The sequence below is a fragment of the Trichoderma evansii genome, assembly GCF_050947405.1.
Source record: "Trichoderma evansii strain SZMC 28006 chromosome Unknown GGI43scaffold_4, whole genome shotgun sequence".
NCBI classification, from domain to species: Eukaryota; Fungi; Ascomycota; class Sordariomycetes; order Hypocreales; family Hypocreaceae; genus Trichoderma; species Trichoderma evansii.
In genome coordinates this window covers 672,569-686,477 of record NW_028145202.1, presented here as the reverse complement: position 1 = coordinate 686,477, position 13,909 = coordinate 672,569, and the positions used below count along the sequence as shown (strand labels likewise).

General features: G+C 52.0%; 2 protein-coding genes across 2 annotated transcripts; both read left to right on the top strand.

Annotated features, from left to right (window-relative positions):
- The first annotated feature begins 7,852 nt into the window (after positions 1 to 7,852).
- GGI43DRAFT_397790 (uncharacterized protein) lies at positions 7,853 to 10,934 on the top strand. The gene is made up of 3 exons (XM_083205159.1): positions 7,853 to 8,567; positions 8,662 to 8,909; positions 8,962 to 10,934. The coding sequence occupies exons 1-3, from the start codon at positions 8,397 to 8,399 to the stop codon at positions 10,463 to 10,465; spliced, it is 1,923 nt and encodes a 640-aa protein (XP_083063215.1). The 5' UTR covers positions 7,853 to 8,396; the 3' UTR covers positions 10,466 to 10,934.
- Positions 10,935 to 11,498: 564 nt separating this feature from the next.
- On the top strand, positions 11,499 to 13,176 carry GGI43DRAFT_397788 (putative methyltransferase-domain-containing protein). The gene is made up of 2 exons (XM_083205158.1): positions 11,499 to 12,657; positions 12,709 to 13,176. The coding sequence occupies exons 1-2, from the start codon at positions 11,914 to 11,916 to the stop codon at positions 13,012 to 13,014; spliced, it is 1,050 nt and encodes a 349-aa protein (XP_083063214.1). The 5' UTR covers positions 11,499 to 11,913; the 3' UTR covers positions 13,015 to 13,176.
- Positions 13,177 to 13,909: the final 733 nt, after the last annotated feature.

Genomic DNA, 13,909 nt, shown 5'->3' with positions numbered 1-13,909 from the left:
ACGCGGGGGGTTCAAGAGAAACACTTCGCGGATAATGCCGAGATCGCTTGATCACCCATCACCACGGGGACCAATAGAATGGGCCAGGTGCGGCCAGGCGTGGTAGGCATAGCGGGCAACGATATTACATCACCATCTGCCGGGTCGGTATGCACTTACGTGTGTTGGTTGGGAGTTAGCAGCACCCGAGTTAGGATTTGTTACAATTGACGCTACTTTCTTGCTAGGTGATTTCTTAGCTTTATCGATCTGGGTTGTTGTTGGTTATTCTCAGACAACAATCTCTTTTGAGTTTATACTAAAAGTAGGTACGCGGAGAGCTTCAGGAACTCAAAAAGAAGAATACCTGCAGAAAAAAATCAAAAGAGCCATTTGAAAAATTTTATTCAGCGGGTAAAAGCCCACCAGCTAGTCGTTCCGGCAAAATTGATAAACGGCCGACCTGCGTCGACCCGTTGCATAGAGGTACATGCTAGACTGCATTACAAGTCCATATATTATACCCTTGGAGACAAGGAGAGTGGTGGTGGCAGCAGTAGCTTGCAGGCGTCGGCGTCATCGCAGGCAGAGAAATTTCCAATAGATTTCCGCACTAGACATGCATTAGGAAGTGGGAATCGGAATACAACTGTTCCGTACAGCGGCGGTACTAGCAGCAGCAATACATACGTGGGAGGGAGTGAGTGGGAAATTTAGTGCATGAGTGTGTAATAAATATGCGGGTGCGTGATATGATATGTGAAAAGGACTTGAAAAATCCGAGAGGAGGTTGAGGAAAAGCGAGGCCGTATGGAAGAGGAGAGACTGGCCGATATCACAGTGCAATGCAGTGCAGTGCAGTAATACGAGCGAGGCATTGCGGTGCTACAGTACGTAAAAGAGATGCGTGATAAAACAGAATAAAGGGAAGAAACGGCCAAGGAACGGCCAAGGGAACCCTGAGGCATATCCAACCTGTGCGACATCCGATTGTTTCAAATCGGAAACATGAACAAACAGCCTTTGCACCGACGATGTCCTGATGCAAGTAAGTAAACGGTCCTCTAATACACCCAGGCTCCAGGAAAGCTACCGTAACAGCTTGCAACCGAGGGACGGAAGGGAATAAACAGCAAAAATAAAATAAGCCCCCTCTTTCTTCTTCGATGAATCGTACATGATCCCGTCAGCCAAAGAGTCACATCGGGCGAGATAGATGCTGCGCCGGGACCTGACCAGGACTCCCCGCGAGAGAGCCATGGATCCGGACGGGAACCAGAGAATACAAAAGTATCCCCAAAAATCCTCGGAAGCAAAGGAAAACAGACGTGTGGACTGCAGGAAGCTATACCAAAGGACAAGTAAATACCCCAATCTGGTAAGTTGGTGTGGCATTTTTGAGCTCTCGAGGTGTTCTCGTATCAGCGCTGGCTCATATTACGATGCAGAGGAGGTACCTCCAAAAGACTGTACAAAGTACGAGTGCAGTCGCTGGGCGCACAAATAGAGGTACCAGGGTCTCGTACCTGCCTTGCTGCTGCATGCTTGCGAGTGGGCATGGCGCAGAGCGCTAGGCCCGATTTGCGTGGCTTGCAGCGGCCCTGTCCGCCATGTCCATCAGCCTTTGGCTTACGAGGTACTCTGTGTACTTGGTGCGAGTACGTGTATCCACGAAGTACCGACAAGTACGACTTGCACTGATGATGAACCCTTTTTTTCTTTCCTTGCCAGGTTGCCTTATCGGAGAATTCTATAGCCTCAAGGGTTTCGAGATATAATACTGTCAACTGGACTGTATGGAGCAGTACTCCGTACGCCAAAACAGGCTATAAGAAAAAAAGAGGGAAAGCCACCACCACGCCCGCCGCCACAAGGGGCCCCCAAACGTTGCTTTACTGTAAATGTTGCTGTCAGCGGCAAGCAGAGCCAAATGTGGAAGCTGGCGATTCGTGTCCTGCGGCAGCTACAAACTTCGGCACGTGCCAGCAATTCAATCGCTAATGCGGGCTTGGTGTCTTTGCACGTACGTGAGAAACCGCCGTTGATTGGAGAGAATGGCGAGTATTTAAGTGTGCGTCCGTGCTTGTAATAGCATACTGTATGTTTCGCACTTCGATGATCAAACCATCAAACCTCGCGGCAAAGACAATATTAGACTACTGCTCTATACGGAATATGATGAATGCGGTCATTTGCGCGAAGAGCTGGCCATCTCCCTGACGAAGGGGCCCAACACGCCGCCGCTTACAGCTCGGCTGCTCAAGGCCCTGGATTTGATGGCTTTTTTTAAACACTCGTATCCCTCTTAGAGGCGTCTCACTGGGCAAGTACAGCACAGGCACTATTTGCTGGCTGGGGCCCCCTCTTTCCCGAGTGGGCGCGCGTCTGTTTGTGGCGATTCAGGTGGTACTCGCTGGGATCTAACCGCCAGCAACAGATGCAAGGAGCACCTAACAACGAGAGAGTTCTGTGACGACGAGATCGCTCGACTTTGTGCTCCTAGTGGCCGTACGAGCATCTCCTCATTCCGTTGCCATACATCATATGATTAATTGCCCAGCACTGCTGCTGTAAAAGGACTCTCCCTTTTTTGCTGGCAAGAGTATCTAGCAGAAAAGAGCCCAGCTGCCTCATTGGACTGGCCGTCCAGCACCCTGTGAGCAAAAAGCGCCAAGTAGTGCCACAAGTGCTGCTAGTGGTGGGGTGTTCCGCTAGGATTATGTAGGCGCGGGAGATCAATCTGGAACAGGCTGCGTACCTCACGGCAGTGTCGAGCCAGGCCAGGTGTCTCGGGCAAGGGAGATCGTATCATACAAATCACTGGACAAGAGCGTGCGAACTTTTGACATCACCGCCGGCTGCTTGTACAGTAGAAGAGGCATCTGTCTCCCTTGCATCGCCACGAGCAGCTGGAGAGGTGCCTGTCTTCTCTCTGCATCCTGTACATGGTAATATCATATATGTACTAACCTAATAGGCAGGCGAAGCCATAGTTCGTGCAAGGCGGGTAATTTGTCAATGTCTGAAGTGTACATAATGTGCTAGCATCTGCGTGCGAGCTGTTGCTAGATTCTGTTCCCGTCCAAGCCGGCCGGGGGTGGCTACCTAGTCAAGTCAAGACATGCTGGGATCGCGGCGTACTGCGGCACTGCCGGCCGTCAGCCAGCGGTGGCGAGACGACAAGACAGCACCGGACTCAGGCATTGCTGCCAACTGCGTAGCATTGCGTTCCAGAGAGGGCAAACACCGCTGCGTTGGATTGCACTATCCAGCCGCTCTACCCAGGCCAAGAACTTCTTAGGTGCAGTGAGACGGACGCAACAGATGTTTCTCGCTTGTTTGAGATGAAGGCGCAGGCCCGTGGCCGCCAATGGCGGTGCCCTATGCGCATATATGGGCTCCCCCAAGATTTATTAAATCAGGCCGGCAGGCACCCGCTCTGTTTCGTAGTACGTTAGCTCTTGCGGTTGCTTTCCGCCTTTCCAACGAGTGCGGTATCAATGTTGATGGGCCGTACGACTAAATATGTATATATAGCAGTATTGAATATATTGAATGGCAGGCAGTTCCTGTGGAGCGAGCTACTGCGCCGATAGTACGAAGCAGCTATCCATTGCGAGGTGACTGGCTCCCCTCCTCCCGCGAATTAGAGGGAGAGTGGATAGCACTCTATTTGCAATAGGCCCAGCTCTCATTGAGAATGGAGAACGAGGAGAGCGCAGGGTCAGGCACCGCACCGCCGCTGGCTCTGAGCACGGATGTTTCAGAGGTCGCGAGCCTGGCTAACATGAGCGGATGGGCCTCTCTCTCCAGCCCAGCTTAGACAAACGAACCCGTCAGCATCGCTCCGAAGGATTCGCGAGCCCACCAGCAATACAAAGTCGAGCAGCTGTGACTGTTGCTAGCTCAAATATTGGAATGTATCTCGCTCTCTCTTTCTTTCTAGCTCGGGCTCCGAAGCAACGACAGCCCGAGAGGGCTTGGTGGCATGGGGTAGCGAGTGATTCAGCGTGGGATAGCCGTTGCTAACGACAGCTGACTGGTGGCCATGCAGGTCTATCGCGGGAATGTCGCACACACCCCCTCCACCAATGACGCCCTTTGCCTTTTCTTTTCTTTTCTTCTTCATGTAACATACTGTAGGCAGGCCCAGTAGTGCAAGATAGCGGACCGAGGTATACTATGGCCATACTACCTTATTTCCAACTCTCTACTATGTGTGCTTAGCAAGCAACGAGGGCGAGATAGAATCATGAATCACGGCACGGCGCAAGAGAAGAAAAATCTGACATTGATGCCTCTCACAAGCAAGTCTGCGTCCCTTGCGCCGGCCGATGACCGAGCGAGCGCCGGACATTCAAGATTGCCGCCAATAAAAGCAGGGCACGACCGGGCTTGGCGCGCTCAACGCTCGTACAAGACATCTGCCTGAAGACGTCAGCAGCACATTTGCCTTGCAAGGCCAGCTCGACTTTCTGATGCAGCCTCGACTTTTGAGGTTGCCGGGCAAGGCGACGAGGCAGAGGGTGGGCTGTGACGCAGTGCCAGATGGTGCATGTACCTACAAAATAGTGCCCACAGAAAAAAAGAATAGAGAGCAACAGCTGCTGCACTGGGTGATGTCAGCGCTGCCAGCATTTCCATCCTGTCGCGTGCCACCAGGGCTTGACTCGCCGGCGTTGTGAGTGCGCTCTCGAGGTTCACCGAACCAGATCGAGTGTTGTCATTGGCTTGCGGATGCTTCTTTATGCAGATGAGAATTAAGAGAAGCTGATGGGTAGATGGGCGTGAGATGGAAATGGGTATAAGATGCTCCATTGGAAGGAACCCGTGTGAAGGGTACGACAGTACCTGCTAGTATAGGGGAGTGTATACCAGATTTGGTGGTATCCGGGTACCGTACTTTGCGACACACGTCAAAATGCGGCTTCTAATAGCCTCATTTCCAGTTACACGCCGATGGGCGGAGCACTTACCCTATAAACGCGTAATTACTCAGCCGGCGTCGCTTGGACTCCATTGCATCTCGGTTAGCCTGCGTCGATACCGCCTGATGAATGCTAAATTCCATATTTTTTTTTTATTTTCATCGACGTCCTGTTGGGCTTATAAGCCACTCGAACTGCATTCCGCACCAGCCGCATCCCAATCCCAAATGAGCTGCATTACATGAGGTAGTAGCACTACTTGCATGTACTTTGTATATACTCGTACTTTCTCGAAGAATATACAGATGCTGCTGAAACGGGTTGTGAGCCATAAGGCCGCTGTCAGCAGAGCCTGAGTTCACACCCTCTCATGGTGGGAGCAGGAAAATGGGGACAGTGAAAACGAAAACACACACACACTAAGAGAAATACGGATACAAAAATCATGGAAAAAAGTACTGATAGAATTAATCGAAGCAGCAGATGTAATAAAGCAGTAGTGTGGTAATAATAGAGCTGTATGCTTATGTACTAATGGTTATAAGATTCATGTTCCCTATTAGTTCGCTTCCCACTTGCCACTCTCTGCTGTTTGACGATCGCTGGCTCTAACTGGATATGCTCGCCGGCACACAGATTGTCCAATACGACGGCGTGGCTGTCCAGGAAATTCCAAGCGAAGCCTGCTGGAGGCGGACGAGGCAGCGTGGCGGCCATTCTGTTTCACATGACACTTACAGATCCGTTCGAAGCACAGGCCGTGCTATTTGTCGTACTAGACGTGATACGAGGAACTGCGCTGCGAGAGACCTCTCAATGGGCACATGGCGCAGAAGGAAGCGAGAGAATTGATACGATTGGATCCGGTGAAGAAAGAGAGCTGTGCCCATTTATAGCACCCATAGCCCGGGAACGATCGTCACAACACGAGCTGTTGTTGCCGTTGATGCTTAACCATCTGGGTGGTTTAGCTCCCTGCTCGTACCAAGGTACCCGTTGACCTTTGCGGCGTTCCCCGTACCCAGCTGAGACATCAGCACAGGGCATCGATGTACCGCTGATGTACCGCCAGTAGCGTAGCGACCCGCGTGCCCTGTTAGCAGCGCTGTCGCTCGTCATGTGGATGGCAAACGGCGGCACGCAGCGCCCAGTGAGGTACGCTGGAGGTACCGTCGTGCAGGTAATCTGCATAACCGACTCCCTTCTCTTCTTCCATCTCGTCATTTTTTCTTCGGTGCTGGGATTCGCTAGTGTTGTGCGACCTTGGCTGCATGCACGCACATATCGACAGCAGCAATCCTCGCTTCACCTTAGCCATGGCCGCCCGCTGCCAGGGAAATGGGAGGGGGCGTGGGTAGAGTTGACGATTGGCACTGCTGCCAGCACCCAGGCGGCCAGGGCCACGTTCGGGTCCCATATCCGTCGCCAGAGAGCATCTCCCCCCGACGGGCCACAAGAGCAGCGGCAGCCACATTCTGGAGCTACTGCGAAGTACTCACTGGTAGGGCCTGTGCGCCGTTGTGCCTGATGGGAGAATAGTCACAACGACGACCTGGTCCCGCCCGCAGCATGAATAACATGCTTCTCGACTGCGTCCAGAGCTTCGCTGGTGGGTTCTAGGTCGATTGGAGAAAAGGGGGGAGACTAGGCAAAGGAGGTGAAGGAGAAGAGCAAGAGAGAGAGGATAGCCTGATATGGGGCATCTGCAGCTGCTCCGTAGATGGATACCCAAGTTTTGGTCTTTGAGAGAGACGAGGAGAGCAGGGCTCGGAGGGAAACGGGAAACAAGATGCGAGAGATGGGATCTGTATCAAGCTGAGGCATCTGGACGGTGATTTCACGATGGGGCGCTGGTCTGGCTGTCTGTCTGAGCACTGGACACTGCCTGACCAAAACGCCAGCCTACTCGTACAGTATATGCGTGCGAGCACCAGCTTCTTCACGCCCAGGCACTGGCCATGGCTATTTGCCATATGTAACACAGCAACACTATAGTAGATTGCGCTTTGGCGACTTATTTTGGAATTATAGGGTCCTGGTCCTTGGCTGGAGAAGGCTCTGAAAGCTCCAAAGGCTGGCGCAAGTCCGGCCCCAGCTGGGTGGAATGTAATAACTGCACCAAGTTATCCGACCTCGAGTGGCTGCTGGGCAGATGCCTCCATACTTTGGCCCTTGCACCGCAAGGCTAAACCTTGAGCCGTTAGGCTGCGAGCTCCTTGGCCCAGCGGAGCCACCTCAGCGTTGCCCTGGCCCGCCTTTTGGTCGTCCTAGGTACCGGAAGAAGTCCCGTAATCTCGACCCAGTCCATAACGTACATCGTCGCCAGTCAGCCTGGAGCCGCTCTCACGCAACGCCGCCGAGCTGCTCGCTGGGAACCCGCTGGAAACCCGCCGGGGGCTGCCAGATGCTGCTGGGCGACGCTGCGGTGCGTGATTGAGTGCTGCTGCGAGCGGCGTCTGTTCGCTGCGATCCGTGCTCGTGCTGTGCTTGTGCTTGTACCTCTAGCTCCGGGTACCTCCTCGTGCTGGGCCTCCACTAGGCCGGGGCCCTGTCGATGCCCTGTCGATGCCCTGTCGATGCCCTGTCTTGGCCCTGCTTTAGGCTTTGCACCGCCGTTCAGTTCTGTAGCGCAGTGCTACAGTATAAGCACCACTGGCTGCTAGCTGCTGAGCGGCAGAGCGCGCCGTCCACAGGTGGTAGGGACTGGTAGGGACTGGTAGGGAGGTACCTCGCCGCGCATGTAGCTGCGTGATGTACCGGCTTGTACTGGGATACTCGCAGCAGATGATGACTGCGTCCACCCCCTTCCCATCTGCCCAGCAACTCTCGCACGCCCTCTCTCAACCTTGTTCCCACCCTCCCGCTCGCCGTCGTCCGCCATTGTCTCCGCTCCCCCAACCGGCTGGTGCCTCGACTTCCCTCTGCCTCTCTTTTGCTGCCTCTCTCCTTCATTACGCCTCTCCGCCGCGAGAGCTGCATTACCGCACTCAAACTTCTCTCCCACGAAGCCTCATTGCCAGCCGCCGGCACTCTATCCTCTTGGTGCGATTGCGCGGCAGACGCCCTGGTGCCGTCTCCTATTGTGGCGTACTGGCCGGGCCTAGTTATTTATCCCATTGTGTCATATACGGAATCCTTATTCATTGACCGGCCCACCGCGCGGCTTGAATGTGCCTCGCCCTTTGTCTGCTTCTCATTTGGCTTTCACTTTTGCTTCAACAAGATTGTTCACAACTGGGGCGCCACCAAAGCATCAATCGATCATGCGGCGTCCTCACTGCCGCTTATAGAGTTTGTTTTGGCTAGTCGAGTCTGATTTGACCCAAGCAATCTCCTCCGCTGCCAACAATTTGCCCTCAAACTCACAACAACAATCTTCTCTCCATACGTTTCGATAGCTGCTCTGCGCTCTCTCGAAATCCGGTGGCTCGTCTGCTGCAGGAAACCTGCATCTTCTCAACGTTTACAAACACTACCTCGACCGCCGAGATGAACTCACTCAAAATCCCGGATAACGGCCTCCTGCTGGCCGGCTCGAGCTCCGACTCAGCTCTGCCGCCCCAGGCTTTCCACATCCAGCTGGATAGGTCTACCATAGATGCGATAATCAAGGCTTCCCGAAATGGCGAAGACCTGAGCCTCTCGCTGGGCCATTCTCCCGTGCGTTTTTTTAACCTGTTCTCCCTGTCTCCTTTATGCACCTGCAGTGGTATGTGGACCTTCATATGCTGACTACTGCGTGACTGTCCTGCAGACGCTACAATACGGCTCGAAAACACACCGCATCGCTCCTCCCACCGATGACGCCGATTACGACCTGTACCTTACCCGACCGTTCGAATCTACTCGCAGAGCGGAGCGGATACCCGCAACCACATCCGTCTTTGATAAGCCCAGATCGGCATCCGACAGGGCCTCCCGTAAAGGGTCTACCTCTGGACTGGATTCCGACATTGAAGCTCTGCAGAATGGCCTGGCGGCCCATGACGCCGCGCGCGAGAGGTTTGTACCATTTACGTGTCGCTTTGGTGTTGTGTATTAACACCTTGATCAGGGCTCGCGTAGTCGGAAACTTGCCTGAGAAGGCATCGGCGAAGTCCAAAGCAAAGCTCATTTCCAACTATGGTTCAAGAGCCGGCTCTTTGCCCACCTCACCCAGCCTCCATGGCGCGACCTCCCCTTCGTTGAATCCGACACTCTCCGCATCCCAGCAGGCTATGGAACGTGCCAAGGAACAGAGAGTGACTCTTGTTCACGAGTTGGCCGTGAAAGACCGATCGACCGAATACTTGAAGAAGAAGTGGGAAGGCAAGGACCATGAATTCCGACCGACCCTAGAAAAGATTGCCGAGCACAATGCCGACTCAGATACGTGGACGATGGGCAAGACATATTGGAAAGAGCTTGATGTGTGGAATTACGACTATTCCTCTCAGGACGAGAGACAAATTGTCATTGACAATGCGATCCGACAGTACGACAAGCAGAGGCTTTCGGCTGGCGAGGCTGTGTGGCAGAAGCTGCTACCGAAGGAGGAACGCGGAAAGGGAATCTGCCTGAGCCGGCTGCAGGCAAACTTGGCAAAGGGGCCTCCTCCCCCTGCACCCAAGATCAAAGTTCAAAAGGCAGAGGACGGTTCTACATCTGGTGATGGCCTGGAAAGCGACAAGAAGGCTGGAGGAGAAAAGATGTCGCGATCCGCATCCAATCCTCTCCCTGCCAAAGCAAAGAAGCTGAGCAGCCAAGACGCACAGGCTAAACGGTTGCTTGGCCCTTCCAAGACTGGCGTTTCCAAGCCCAAGGCGAAGCCCGCTGCCCCGAAGGCGTCTCCGACCAAGAGCAGAGGAGCTGGTTCCAAAGGCAACGACAAACGTATCCTGTCACAGGAAATTATTGTTAACTCTGATACCTCTGGCGATGAAGCACCAGCTCCGCCTCCCGCTTTCAAGCCGAAACCGAAACCTGCCGCTTCCAAGGTCAAGGATACCGTTATCGTTGCTGGCCGACCGCCAATCAAAGCTCCAACCCGACCAGCACCTGTCAAGAGACCTCGTGAAGACGACGACTCGAGCTCTAGCTCTGGCACACCGCTATCGAAGCGCATCAAGCAGAGGCAATCATTGCCTGCGGCCCGGCTGAAACACCGCCCTTCCGATGCCAGCGTGAACTCTCGTGGCACTGCTGCTTCGTCATCCTTTAAGAGCAAAAACACGTCGCCGACCAAGTCATCTCCCCTGGCTTCCTCGCCGCCTACGAATGCTTCTGATCTCGAACACGATGCACCACCACCGCCTAAGATGAGGCGAAAGGCAGAAATGGAATCGAAGCCACTGGCAGCGAAGCGACGAGCGGCAGCGGCAGAGAGTGTCTCAATCGAAATTCTCCGCAAGGCCAACACATTCAAGGCCTACTATCAGCAATACGAAGCACTGCATTACGAGATTTCAGCATTGGATAACCCTCCTCACGAGAAGCTGGCCGATTTGCTGGATATGAGGGGCCGGCTCGAGAGCATGAAGAAAGAAATATACAGAGAGTGCTCGCCAGCAAGAGACTAGGCAACAAAAGCACACTCGGAACAAAGCAGTGTTACAACAATCCAATACAGAAAGGGGCGGTGGTTAATGATTTACAAGTTGAAATGATGATTCGAATATAGCAACAAAAAGGGACTGGCTACTTTTACTTTTTTTTACATGCGTTTTTTTTTCTTGGCGTTCCGGCAATTTTCACCTCTTTCGCATTTACACCGAGGAATTTTGGGCAACGGATTTTGCATCTGATAGCGAAGCCCATAGGATAGGCACGCTCTGGCGCAGGATATGGCTGATACCATTCGAATTTAGAATCTCGAGCAGAAGTGACCGGCAGAAGAAAGATCTGTCTGAAGTGCTTTAGTTGATTTTGATTTTGGTTTTGAAACGAATACAGGGCCCTGCTACAATGAGAAATCAAGTACTGAATTAGGTAGCTTATAGTAGGCTTCTAGTAAGAAGTAGATACAAATAAAAAGTCTTTGAACAAAAACAAGGAACAAAGTAATTCATCGAGTGTAACAATATATTGGTCCAGCAGTGCAGCAACGAAGCTGTACTATGTATGTACCTGATGTCACCTTGCTGCACACAGCTGCGTAGAAGGATCAGCGTCAGCATGAAGATCTTGTTGATCACTCATGCTTGCCGTATTCTAGCAAATGCTACTGCAGTGTTACCGGTTCTACGGAGCCGTGGGCCCGAAATGCTACGGGTCAAAGCTAGCATATCGCAGCTGAAGTTGAAACAACCACGGGATCTAGCCTAGTGTTTACTGTTGGCCTATGCCATTTTTTAATTCCGTTTCATGCATCAGGGGTTGTTTTATTTTGGTGTTTACGGGAATGACTCTCGTGTTACTTTAATGTCCTTTTATTTCTGGCCGACCCTCTTTCGCAGATAAGCCGCGGCAAAGGAGCTGGGGGCAAGCTATTTCGGGCTTAGCCGCATATGTACGTAATCTGCCCTCTCTCCCGCGTTTTTTGCTATGCTTCTATGCTTTCGCTGACTTTCTAGCCATTTTTTTTTCCCTATTGCTTTGGGGAGGGGTCCCCACGTGGGGTGTGGCAGGGCCCCATTTTTAGAAACTTTTTTCCCCTTCTGCCGTATCGGAGTCACCTATCATAAAATGTATACCGCCTTTTTTTCTGCCATGCGTCTTAGTCAGGGGTCCCAACTTTTTTTTTGTGAGCGGTGACATGCTGGGATTATTTAACTTCCCTAAGAAAGAACCTTGTTAAAGATATCGCTATTCTGTATATACACCACGGATTTTAAGAGACTTTATTTCATCATGATAGCCAACTAGATCCCCACTCTCCGTTGAGAGGCCATTTTCTTTTCTTTTCCTTTTCTTATTTTACTTTATTGACTCGGCGATTTAACGGCGTTTTGTACTTTCTCAACTTTTGCTGATTCATTTTACGAACTTTTGGAGTTTGACGGATATTCGGATACAAGGACTTGCCAAGATGGCTCTCGCACCGGAGGATTTCCCGCAGATGTGGCAGCGGCCGAGTTACGAAGAACTCACTGGCATTCTTGAGAGCCTAGAATTGAACCCTCCCGTTTGGAACCACAGAGCGCAACGGTCAGACATTGTTGCGCAGCAAGAATCGCTCGCTACTCCGCGCAAGGCGGAAGTGACTCGCTACCTTTCATCGATTATCAAGAGCCCCTTGGCCTGGATCGACGACTATGACAAGCAAGAGGCCTTGTGGGAGCTGGCGAGCAAACGCATGTCTGAGAGATGCGGCCGGACTGCCATGGGCGAAGTGACGAGACGATGGCCGTTTGAGGGCGATGGTGCTGCGTGTGAGCCTTTTGAGCTGATCATCAAAGAGCCTGCTCTGACGGGTGACTCGCTTGGATTCAAGACTTGGGGTTCCTCGTATGTGCTGTCAAGCTATTTGCCTCGACTTGCTGCGACTTCGCTGTTCAAGATCTTTGACGAGACTCTTGGCCAACCTCCTCCTACAGTTCTGGAGCTCGGTTCGGGAACTGGGTTGCTGGGCGTGGCGGCAGCGGCTTTTTGGCAGACACATGTGATCCTGAGTGATTTGCCAAACATTGTGCCCAACCTCAAGGATAATATGGAGAAGAACAAAGATCTGGTAGAGTCCCGAGGAGGTTCAATGTCTGTTGGCCCACTTACGTGGGGTGGAGAAGAGGACGAGATTGACCAGGAACTTTTTGGCGAATCTTTTCAGTTCAAGGCAAGTCTCTTAATCACTCAACGTATATAGCTGATGCTAACCGACGAATAGGTTGTCCTCGTTGCTGATCCCCTGTATGACGATGACCATCCGGCGCTTCTCGCTTCAGCAATCTGCCAGAATCTTGCTCTCGGCTCGGAATCTAGGGCTGTAGTCATGGTGCCTATGAGAGACGATACGACGCGTGGGCTCATGGAGTCTTTCAAGCAGGCCATGTTGGATCTCGAGACACCGCTGTTCCTTGAGGAAGAGAAGAAGTTGGATGGTGAAGATGACTGGGGCGAGGACGAGGAAGAGGGCCAGGTCGAATGCTGGCTGGGAGTCTTTTCTCGTGGCGGATCTCCTTTGACGGAGTAATTAGTTATGATGAAGAATAGAGGATATACATGATAAACGATGGATGAATAGGGAGAAAAAAAATAGACTATGATAGACTGGACTAAAACCCAGAGATGGGGCATAGAAGCAGATAAGCTAGATTTTTATATAGACCCGCATATTAGATGACATTTTGCTAAACTTCTACCACCTATATTCTGATTTTCATCATCAAGGCGAATGCAGGCTTAGAGTAAGGGAAATGAGATAGTAAGTAGCCTACATAAGCTTTTTATCGAAGCAGAGACATCAAGACCATCTAAGCATCTTCTCCTCTTCATCCAGCACTTCCACATACGATCAATCTCGAGTCTGGTAAAATGGCACCATGATTCACCACACCTAATAAAGAAAAAACATGCTCTTTTCCTTGAAACCTCTCTTGCAAACGGGCCTATCATTGGTTGCCTATTGTTTCCCCAACTATGCTCCAGCACAATATATAAGCTACACCAAGTGTATGTTTGAGCGGCCTGTGTCTGATTCAGAAACGCAGCAGCTTCTCCTGTTTCTGGTGCAGAAAGACAACACTTTTAGCTTTGACTCTGCCTTTCTTCCCCCTTTACCAACTTTCTACTTCTTCTCCTGTTGCAGTTTTCCTATCAAACTTTGTTCTGCGTTTTTCTCTGTTGCTAATTCTTCACAAATTATCTATGATATTGTCTGCTCCTATACGCAAACCGACAACTTTACTTGTGGTAAGAAAAACAAGACAATTTTTTCTCTACTTGCAGGTACTTGAAGCCACGCGTGCGTGGGAAAGCCCCGTGATCGGGAGCCGGAAGATTTGCTGAGTCCCTACCCGTCCGCACTGGCCCCGGGGGGGGGGGGGGGGGGGGGCGGGGGGGGGGGGGGGGGGGGGGGGGGGGGGGGG